At 34.4% G+C, this 11,716-nt stretch overlaps 1 protein-coding gene across 1 annotated transcript; it reads right to left on the bottom strand.

Moving 5' to 3' along the window:
• Positions 1-4,713: 4,713 nt before the first annotated feature.
• LOC137626090 (adhesive plaque matrix protein-like) lies at positions 4,714-11,707 on the bottom strand. The gene is made up of 5 exons (XM_068357172.1): positions 11,596-11,707; positions 6,445-7,667; positions 6,240-6,292; positions 5,302-5,378; positions 4,714-4,960 (listed from the first exon to the last, which is right to left on the bottom strand). The coding sequence occupies exons 1-5, from the start codon at positions 11,617-11,619 to the stop codon at positions 4,859-4,861; spliced, it is 1,479 nt and encodes a 492-aa protein (XP_068213273.1). The 5' UTR covers positions 11,620-11,707; the 3' UTR covers positions 4,714-4,858.
• Between the last annotated feature and the right edge of the window lie 9 nt (positions 11,708-11,716).

The following is an 11,716-nucleotide window of genomic DNA, read 5'->3' as shown; positions in this document are numbered from 1 at the left end:
AGAAATTTTTTAATGTCAATGTTCTAAAAATATGTTTTTCCTTGTTTTCTTTCCTTACTGGGTAATTTTCCCCCGTTGGGGCCCCTAGGCTTATAGCATCCTGCGTTTCCTACTAGGGTTGTAACTTAGCAAGTAATAATAATAATAATAAGAGTGTTAATTTGTTCAAGAATGCTATTTCTCTGCCTATGTGTATATACTTATATTTTATATCAGTCACATACTCAACTGACAGAGTATTCTGCAATGCACATCACCAGTGAAGTTGCAGTCCGAAAGATACTGTATCTTTCATATTGGTACGATAGTTTATATTGCATCATCTTGGTAAGAGAGTTGATATCTTTTTTCTGATTTGATCATCTCTGGAGAGTCTTCCAAGTTTAGATTTTTTTATCCCAATCTTCGTTTACATTGTTGTAACACGTGTACCATTCCCCAAATTGGGTGCTAGATGTAAGGATACCGCCGACATTGCAGAGTTTAGGGATTGGTGTCATCCTTCTCGTTCGATTCAAATTTTACCAAAATGGTGATTTTACTGATATATATATATATATATATATATATATATATATATATATATATATATATATATATATATATATATGTGTGTGCATGTATGTATGTATATTATATATATGTATGTTATATATTTATATATATATAGATATATATATGTGTGTGTATGTATGTTATATATATATATATATATATATATATATATATATATATATATATATATATATATATATATATATATATGCTCTTGCATTTGTATTCCAATAGATGTATATGACATTTATAGACTGAGAAAGCTTTTGATTCTGTAAATACCTCAGCTGTAATGAAAGCCCCGCAAAACAAGGAATAGAAGAATCTTATGTCAGAACACTTGGAGATATATATACAGGAAGTTCAGCAATTCTAAATTTACACACAGATAGTGAGAAAACTCCGATTGATTAAAGAGTTAGACAGGGAGAAGTTATAAAGAATTTAGATTGGGAAAATGTAGGAATTAATATTAATGTGGAATAGCTTAACAACTTAAGATTTGCAGATGACATAGTTGTGTTTAGCTAATCAGGGGAGGAATTACAAAAAATGTTAGAAGAGTTGAATAGAGAAAGTAGAACTGCAGGACTATAAATGAGTATGAGCAAAACTGAGATAATGTTCAATGAAATTGCAATGAGTCATCAAATAAGGGTTACGAACGAACCTCTACAGATTGTTCATGAATATTTGTATATTAGGACAGACTGTTTCCCCAGGACACGAGACCGCAAAGAAAAAAAATTAAAGGTTAACCATGGGATGGTGAGCACTTAGTAAACAAAATAAGATTATGAAAAGTAAAATGCCGCTTTCTCTAAAAAGAAAAGTATTTAATGAGATGGTCCTACTACTATTAACTTATGCATCTGAAACTTATGGTCTAATGGTTTAGCCTTAGAACATAAGATAGTTACAACTCAAAGAGCTATGAAAAGAATAATGATGGGAATAACAGTAATAGTCTGAAAAAGAGCAACATGGATACGAGAGCAAACTAAAGTAGAGGATATTCTGACTACATATAAGAAAAAGAAATGGATATGGGCAGGACATATAATGAGATTGACAGACAATAGAAGGGCATTAAGATTAACAGAATGGGTCCCTAGAGATTGTAAAAGAAGCAGAGAAAGGAAGAAAGTACAACGTATTGACAAACAGAAAGTTTACTAGTGTGGACTGACACACAAAGACCATAAACAGACGCAAATGGAAGGAAGAGGAGACAACGGATTGACGAACTGAGAAAGTTTGCGAGTGTGGACTGGTACAGAAAGACCATAAACAGACGCAAATGGAAGGAAGAGAAGACAACGGATTGACGAACTGAGAAAGTGTGCTAGTGTGGACTAACAAAGAAAGACTATAAACAGACGAAAGTGTAAGGACATATCCGACACCTTTGTTCTGCATTGGACTGGTAACTGTTGAAGAAGAGATATGTTGTGCAGGATGTGAGAGAGACTGACAGAAAGACAGAGAATGTCACCCGTTCTTCCAGATTTCGTCAGACGTTTTGTCATGCGAGACCACCAGCTGTGTATTGTGACTGTCATTAGCTGTCACAAGAAACTGAACATGTTTATCTGGGATTGTAAACAGAGGGCAAATCCCTCGTTGAACGTGTTATCGTATTCGATCGTAGACTAAACTCATGTTGCGAGTTGTTTATTTAGTTTTCATTTTATTTCCATTTTCATGAGATATTTTTGGCATTTTAGAATTCGATGACTTCATATGCCTCCGAGACAAATGCTACAAGATTATTTAAGGTTTTATTTAGGTTGCAGATTCTGAAGGATTAATGATATTACACATATGTGTATATATATATATATATATATATTCATATATATATATATATATATATATATATATATATATATATATATATATGAATATATATATATATATATATATATATATATATATATATATATATATATATATTTCAAATAAGTCTAGATACCATTTAATATCGAATTCGCTCAGCCGTGGGATCTCAGACACATAGAGAAATTATTTTTATGATTAATATTTCTGTCCGGCCAAGGTCTCAACCAGTGACCGATATAAATAAGGATAAACAGTAGAATTATCTTGCTTGTAAGCACACTCCGTCACACTATCCTATCTTATTTATCCTCTTTTTTTTCAAGTTTTTATATTTGATATATGAAAGATCTATTTTAATGTTGTTACTGTTTTTAAAATATCTTACTTTAAGTGTTCATCACTTCTCTTATATTTTATTCCTTCTCTAGTTTCCTTTCCACGCTGGGCGATTTTCCCTGTTTTAGCACTTGGGCATACAGCATCATCCTTTTCCAACTAGGGTTGTAGCTTGGCTGGTAATAATGATAATAATGATAAATCCTGAGCTCGGCAGGGTTATATACAGCACATTTACTATGTATATATTCAGTATATATTTATGTACACACACACACACACATATATATATATATATATATATATATATATATATATATATATATATATATATATATATATATACATATATATATATATATATATATATATATATATATATATATATATATATATATATATATGTATGTGTATATATATATATGTATAATATATATATCTGTGTGTGTGTGTATGTATGTGTCGCGCGAGTCTGTCTGTGTGTTTGTGTCTGTGTATATAATCATGTCTGTTAATATATCTATCTAGGTCAGCATTTGTTTTCTCAGGAAGTGTGTAGGGATATAAAGTTTCTATCGCCATGTCCAGTTTTCTCGGCTTTAGCCCTGGTACCCTTGAACAAGCATACTACGAGAGAGAGAGAGAGAGAGAGAGAGAGAGAGAGAGAGAGAGAGAGAGTCCATATTTTTTTTATCAAGAATCGCAAAGGACTGATAAACAGTTTAAGTACAGTTGTAATAATTACAATAGTTGTACATTTACAATATGTCAAATTTTCGTTCGAAGAAGAAATAACAATGGAGGATATGAAGTGAGTGCATTTAATGGACACCTCATTCGCGGCTTCTTCGTTTTTTTTTTTTTTTTTTTTTTTTTTTTTTTCGCGTGGTTATGTGGAGGTAAACATTATGGGCGACTACACTTGTGATTCTGGAGAGAGAGAGAGAGAGAGAGAGAGAGAGAGAGAGAGAGAGAGAGAGAGTGTGGAAATGGAAATTGAGTTCGTAAAATAACCTAAAATAAGATATGGGAAAATGAAACGTCTTTTTTGATGTAATCGAATGAAAATTTTGATAAAATGATACACGCCTGAAGAAAAGAAATGAGAAAATTGTAAACAATTTACGTGATACAAAAGGCTTCCCCCTGAGATATGTGACTTTGTGTGTGGGAACTAGGTTATGAGGAATAATGTTTACACCATCATCAGAATGCGTTGCATATGATGTTAGGATAATTCCTTCAAAAAAAAAAAAAAAATAAATAAATAAATAAAAAAAAAGGAATCGATACCCGAAGGCTGTTTATGTAATTTACTTTATAATAGTTCAGAAAAAGAGATATATCACTTGTGTTTGGGAAATATATATAATACCCGTTTATGTAATTTAGCTGAATCCACATAAACTTTGTTTATTCAGAGTCCTCAGCTTGATACATGTTCTAAGGTTTGTGAAATAACAGCGAAGAAATCAGGGACATGAAGATTTTGCTCTGTGAAAATGCGCTGAGGTTGGCGCATTCATTACGTATAGTTTATAAAGATATCGAAAATGATGTGTTATCCATATCTTTCATTTTCCTTCCATTTTTATATTGTTTAAAGTTTTTTAGAAGGAATGAAAATGGTAACTTAATAATACAAGAAATATTTCCTTTATGATCGTTAATGACTGTCATCAGCTTCCTAAAACCAGGGGACTTGGTTTCCGTGTTTGAAACCTTGGAGAATTTCAATGAAAAGCAGCTGTGCTGTGTTTTTGCATTACATTGTTGAACAATTAAGATTACCATACCGTTTTTGTTTTCATAAGCGATTTCTTTGCTCGTTTATTTATCCTCATTTTGTGATCAGTAGTTCTATTTTATTATTATATTTATAAATAATTTATTATTTTTTGGGAGGCAATCTAGGGGAAACGGAATAAGTTACAAACATGGCCTTAAACTACTTTATTGTATAAATCACAAAAACCTGTGTGTACAACTCTACGGGAAATTAAAGTCCGTTTTCATTTACTCAAACTAGTCTGACATACTACTAGATTATCCTTGCTTAAATAAACGAACGCCCTTATCAACATTTTCATGCATTAAATCCCTACTGACGTTGTCATCTGTGCCTTCAGAGCACGAACTGGACTCTTGTGCAGTAATATTCCTCTTCGCAGTAATCTAAACAGCATTTGAAGTTTTCAGCGCACTGGGTGTCGACAAAGCATTGACCCTGGTGTAGAAAAATATTTTTGTAACAAAATTGAATATTGCTGGGGAATTTCTATTGTTTTTTAGTTAATCACCAATGAATATTTGTGATTTATTTATTTACCAAAATTTAGCTACAATAATTTTGATGGTTTAACCTTTAAATATTCAGTGAAAATTTACTATCTCGGGTAAATATTTTCACTACATTCAGTCGTAACAAGATTGAAATATTAATCAAATTATCCAAAGATATATTCCTTATAAATATATTAATTACAGTTGGAATTCGAAATAATCACTCAAAAGGCCAAATCCCGTATTAAAAAAAATCAATGCATATTTTTTTTTTTTTTTTTTTACCTTCGACCTGTGTCCTGGGATAGGGTCCGACATCGGAACATAACATGACTCCGGTTTGGGCGGACATTTTCCAGTTTCTGGAAAAGAAAAAAAAAAAAAAAACATTAGTTGTGAAAATTTGTCAGTACACCATGTACGGTGTAATTATATGCATTACATATGGGACTTTACGGCGTCCTCTCGGCCCTTAACTGTAATTAATATTTAGTTGTATTCAAGCTTTCTGTCGAACCTTTCAAGTTTAACTTTTAAATTCTAGGGAGTGGTTCCCCGACACCCCAGTTGCGCGTTGATAACGAATGGTCTTCCTGGTTCCAGCGCCGTGCCTTATGGCCCAAATTCATTCATTCAAAATATACATGATTGGGATGTTTACGTGCACTTTCTTACTACTTACTCTTTCATAGAAAATCATCCCATACATTTGAAGATTGTTTTTTATAACTTGAAACAAAGGTAGACTACCTATGCATTGGTAGGGATGGAGATAGTTCCATTGACATGTCTGTCTAGTTTGTTTATTAGAATGTTTTTAGTGAGAAGTTAGCCGGGCGTTTGGATAAGTCATTATTTTAACAATATTCTTATTATAAAGTAATTTAAACAGTCTTAATTAATGTTATTTACTTCAACGATTCATAAGATTCACACTTAAATTAGAGATGGGAAATCTAAGCAAAATTTCGGTTAGAAAATGTCTATATTCAGTTTGGAGAAACCCATAGGAAACGAATGAGATCATTGCTGGTTCCCGCTGCTGATTGACATAATTATTTCTTACTAAAATGTATATTTTCTAATTACTCGACTCGTTTGAAGGAAACTTAATTAATGCTTCCCAATAACCAAACTCTCTCAGAACTAATCCATCGAAAAAAACTCTTATCGAATACTTAACGTTTAACCTGTTTAACCTTTCCAGGTTACTTATCACTCACCCTGACCACAGCAAAATCGTCTCCCCTTTTGATCCAGGCACAGCTTCTTGCATCTGAGGAAAATAGAAGGGAAAGAGAAGGAAATTATTTATCGTATTGCTCAAAATAACGTGAAACTATTTACACCTAATCAAGATGTTCGTTTCTTTACATTTGATCCTTACCATTTAATATTAGTAAATAAGATCTGAAGTACAGTACTTACCTAGTACTGGTATTTGTTGTGGAAGGAATGGCAGACGGAATATAAGTAACTCCGCCTGGTGCAAGTGATGTTTCATTGTAATTAGGAGTGGTCAAGGGTTCACTTGTATCAAGTGGTGATATCCTTGGCTCAAAATGATCCCAGTCCAAGGGAGGCACTGTTGATTTTGCGAAGGGTACATATTTTGGAATGCCCTCTATTATTTCGACGTCCTCATCTGGGAAGTAAGGTATTGGAGTTGTGATCGGGCTGATCGTTGGTATCCTCGCTGGTTTAGTCTTTTGTTTCCTCCCTTTGTTCTTTGGTTTTCGTCTAGAGTTGGGCTTGCGAGGCCTTTCGCCTCGGTGTGTTTTGCCTCGGTTCACTTTGGGTCTCTCTGTTCTCGAAACTGGAATTCGCGGCATAGGGGTTGTAACCCCTGAAATTCTCCTTGGCGAGTACATTGGATTGGGAGATCTTGTGGGCCAAACTGCGGGTCGTGTGGGTTGCGCTGCTGTGACTGTGGTTCGTCCAGTGATAGTTGCTGGAGTGGTGGTGGTTATTCTTGTTCCAGGGGCTCCTGTTGGCCACCTGACAGTTACAGAAGCTACTCCTGTTGTCCTTGGTGGCCCTGTCGGCCAGTTTGGTAATTTTTCAGGTCTTTTAGTTGTCGTGGTTGTAGGTGGCAAAGCTGATTTTTCAGTCGGCCATTGAAGGTATTTTGTTGGCCTCTTGGGCTCTGTTTTGGCCGTTGGCCATGAGGATGCTTCCAGTGATGCTTTCTTCGTGGGCCACACTGGAATAGACGGGGGTCGAGTAGGACTTCCTGTTGGCCAAACAGCAGGTCTGGGCGTCGTTTTAGGCTTGCCTGTGGGCCAGACGATAGGTCCTGCGGGAGGAGAGGTCTCTGGGTCTACTGGGGGTGGTTGGGTGGAATAGAAATGATAATATGGATAGGAAGGATAATGAGAATAGGGAGGATAAGAAGGATAAGTGGGATAAGTAGGATAAGAGGGGTACGAGGGATAGGGTGAGGCGTACGTATAAGCGGGTTGTCCACTTTGCGATGGCTGAGAGGGATAAGCCGAAGGATAGTAAGTTGGATAACCGTAAGGATTATAAGTAGGGGTCTGAGCGTCTGGCCTAGAGTAAGGTGTTGAGTATGGGTTGAATGAGGCGTAGTCATAGCTGGGGTAAACATTCGCAGGCTCAGTAAAGGCCACGTTTGCAACAGACATGAAGACCTGCAAAGAGGCACATTATGAGTTGAGTGATTTAATATTTTTTAATTAAGTTAATTATATTTTCAGTCAAAAATTATGAAAGTTAAAAGTCCTCGTTAAGGAGGGTATTTGTAAATCAAAAAGTTTTGAGTAATTTGATGACTGAAATATCTGAAAATGATTTACACGATTTTCTTATATATACTTTTTTTTTGCCGAAGTAGTAACAGTATTGCTGTTTTTTAAATGATTTATTTAGTATCAAGAGCCTTGGATACACAGTATAGATTCTTAAGATTCATAATGTAAATTTAACAAATACTGTTTAAATTTTGGGTGTAGTGTGTCACACGAAGCCCAAAGCTTTCATGATCCATAAACTCAGGTTAGATGTGAATAGAATAAAAATGTAATCGTAATTCAATATATCAACATTTCAATAAGGCTACTTTTTACCATAATTTGCTTAAAAAACAATAATTTACTACGAAGTTGACAAATATGCGAAAATTACTGCCGATTGAAGTGCACATAAAGTAAATATAGTTAGTTATTTGAACATGAAACTATCGATAAAGTTATAGTCCTACATATATCTCATGTGAATACATGGAAAAAATGTCCTGTCTTTAAATGAACAGTAAGAAATTATTATTATTATTATTATTATTATTATTATTATTATTATTATTATTATTATTATTATTATTTGCTAAGCTACAACCTTAGTTGGAAAAGCAGGATGCTTAAGCCCAGGGGCTCCAACAGGGTAAATAGCCCAGTGAGGAAAGGAAGTGAAAAATAAAATATTTTAAGAAGAGTAACATCATTAAAATAAATATCTCTTATATAAACTATATAAACTTTATCAAAACAAGAGGAAGAGAAATTAGGTAGAATAGTATGCCTGAGTGTACACTCAAGCAAGAGAACTCTAACCCAAGTCAGTGGAAGACCATGGTACAGAGGCTATGGCACTACCCAAGACCAGAGAACAATGGTTTGATTTTGGAGTGTCCTCCTAGAAGAGCTGCTTACCATAGCTAAAGAGTCTTATACCCTTACCAAGAGGAAAATGGCTACTGAACAATTACAGTACAGTAACCCTTTGGGTGAAGAAGAATTGATTGGTAACCTCAGTGTTGTCAGGTGTATGATGACAGAGGAGAATATGTAAAGAATAGGCCCGAATATTAGGTGTATATGTAAGCAAAGGGAAAATGAACCGTAACCAGAGAGAAGGATCTAATGTGTTGTCTGGCCAGTCAAAAGATGCCATAACACTCTAGTGGTAGTATCTCAACGGGTGGCTGGTGCCCTGGCCAACCTACTACCTATGAATATCAAGAAGCGAAATCAGCGTTAACTTTGGTCGTCTTCCTTCTAAGCAGATGGCAATAACGGAATGATTTCTACCTATCTAATGAGGATCAGGCATTCTCTCCTAACTTCTGGCTTTTCCCTTGGAGGAAAAATTATCTGCCTTCTAAGTACTGTTCCCTCTAATTGTATCTCGACACTGAATGGTCTCTTAACCCTCGAACCGGACCATATAGCCCAAATTCCATCAATCATCATCATTACCTTTGATATATTCCTGACTAAGTTCACTGAGATGGAGTGATTCTTGTTAGTGTCCTTGGCTGGTATTTTTGTATTAAATATATAATGATTGACGAAAATCGCTTCCTTCCATATTTTTCTGATCTACATATTTTTGGTTTATAGTTTAAGAAAAGATATATGTATGTACTGTATAATCGGTCAAAGCTGTAAGTGAAATGAGGTTTCCTTATAAAAGTTTAAAGGCCACTCATGAATGGCAGAGGCAAGGGACAGTGACATTGTCCTATCAACCAGGACAATGCCCTAGAGACTAACTATATACACATATGATCAGCGCACAAGCCCCCTCTCCACCCAAGCTAGGACAGAGGAGGGCCAAGCAATGGCTGCTGATGACTCGGCAGACCCCCCCCCCCATCCTTAACTCACAATGATGGTGAGGTTGCAGCGACCAAAGGAACTAACGAGTTTGAGCGGGACTCGAACCCCAGTCAGCCGATCACTAGGCAAGGACGTTAACAACAGGCTACCACAATCCTGTTTTCATAATTTACAGTATATCTTGTAATTCTCACCATCTTGACACATTTAGCGCGGAGTGACCGCCTTTAATTTGGTTCATTTTAGTCGATTCAGCACACACACACACACACATATATATATACATATATATATATATATATATGTGTGTGTGTGTGTGTGTGCGTGTGTGTATGTGTATATATATATATATATATATATGTATATATATATATATATATATATATATACAATAATTACTTGTCATGTTTTTTTCACATACCAAATCAACATTGTTTACATACATTTTTTTTTTACACTTTATTCATGACAATTCTTTATCCCAAACCTACGCTGCCTTCCCTCTGTTTTACTTTGTTACTAAAGATGTTGAATAGCCTCGGACTCCATTTTACACCCAACTACTACTGCTATTCGATCTGCATTTTCTCCTTACATACTTCCTTTTGAAAAATACTTTCCACTTTCAAAAAACGACTCCTTCGTCAAACAGCTTCGACACTACTACGTTGCTTTATATCACAATATCTCAAGTCACAATTTTAATAAAAACCTTCTATAGCATATATAGTCATATTATATCACCTATAGTTCATATAGTCTTCCCTATCGCCTTATTTTAATATAGTGAAACCTTTATTTCTCACTTCTTCAAACTCTGGTCAGTTACTCAGTCACGTGATCACGATTGTACCTAGACATCTTTAATCTCAATGAATATCTATTGTGCCCATCAATCGGTTCTTAAACTTTCTGAAACTCAAGTTATTCATTTCCACTTTTGGGTTATACAGATCTTTTAAAATATTCATTTGGTTAACAAACAAGAAACACTGGAAACCATATTAGATTTTCATTTGAACCTGCGATGTTGATTGGTAGAATATTTTTAATTATCGATAAATTAAATCCGGGCTAATATCGGTTCATATGCATTTCTACAGTAAATCGACTGGACTGAGACAAGTGCATTAATTTAAAAAAGAATTTTATTCAATTTGTTTTTTGGAAATTTTAAACCCATGGAGTGTGAGAAAATGGATTTTTTTTTCTTGAACTTGAGTAAAATTTCCTGTGTTCTTTATCATTGATATTGCTGTCTAAGAATTAAGTTGCATGTTTTGTGGGCTTAATGTCTGTATCTGTGTTCGTGGTTTTATATATATATATATATATATATGTATGTATATATATGTATATATATGTATACAGTATATATATATATATATATATGTGTGTGTGTGTGTGTGTGTATATATGTATGTATAGTGTGTTTGTGTACACACCACACACACATTCACACACACGCACACACACACACACACACATATATATATATATATATAGTGTGTGTGTATACACACACACACACATATATATATACATATATATATATTATATATTATATATTATATAATATATATATATATATATATATATCCGCTGAGCAACGTTCCAATTCGTGTGTTTGGTATCATGAACTTCACAAACAATAGTCTCAAATATTAATATGACCCATTGAACTAAATTTGGCTGTATTGTCAAATTAATTTTCTTCGTTCGTTATAGAATGGTATCAAACGAATTTTTGAAATTATTCACTTTATGCAAGTTGAAATTTATTATCTGTAAGTCAGAGATTCTTTCAGAGTGAAATGGCATTCAAAAGCTTGAGCAAGATCAAGGTCTTCGTAGAGAGAGAGAGAGAGAGAGAGAGAGAGAGAGAGAGAGAAGAGAGAGAGAGAGAGAGAGAGATAAATCACTTATTTATGAATATGTGAATGTGCGAATGATCCGGACAATGTTTTATTATTCTTAGGGTCATGTGTATATTTTTACTTACCACAGTAGCGATATTTAGCAACATCTCTCCGCGTTTGCCGAACTCTTCTTTCTACGAACAGAAATAGCCGTTGAGCCAACTCACGAAACACGGCCGCTATCGGCTTCCGAAGATCTCCTTC

The sequence above is a fragment of the Palaemon carinicauda genome, chromosome 33, assembly GCF_036898095.1.
Source record: "Palaemon carinicauda isolate YSFRI2023 chromosome 33, ASM3689809v2, whole genome shotgun sequence".
NCBI lineage: Eukaryota > Metazoa > Arthropoda > Malacostraca > Decapoda > Palaemonidae > Palaemon > Palaemon carinicauda.
Note: the sequence above shows the minus strand (reverse complement) of the source record. Positions and strands in the feature narration are given on the sequence as shown.

Bases quoted from the DNA above. Each gene is read 5' to 3' on its own strand.
- LOC137626090 (XM_068357172.1), bottom strand. From the start codon at position 11,619: ATGTTGCTAAATATCGCTACTGTG. The intron at 7,668-11,595 runs GTAAGTAAAAAT...GCCTCTTTGCAG, and splicing joins TGCTAAATATCGCTACTGTG to GTCTTCATGTCTGTTGCAAA. The intron at 5,379-6,239 runs GTGAGTGATAAG...TTTCTTTTCCAG, and splicing joins ACGATTTTGCTGTGGTCAGG to AAACTGGAAAATGTCCGCCC.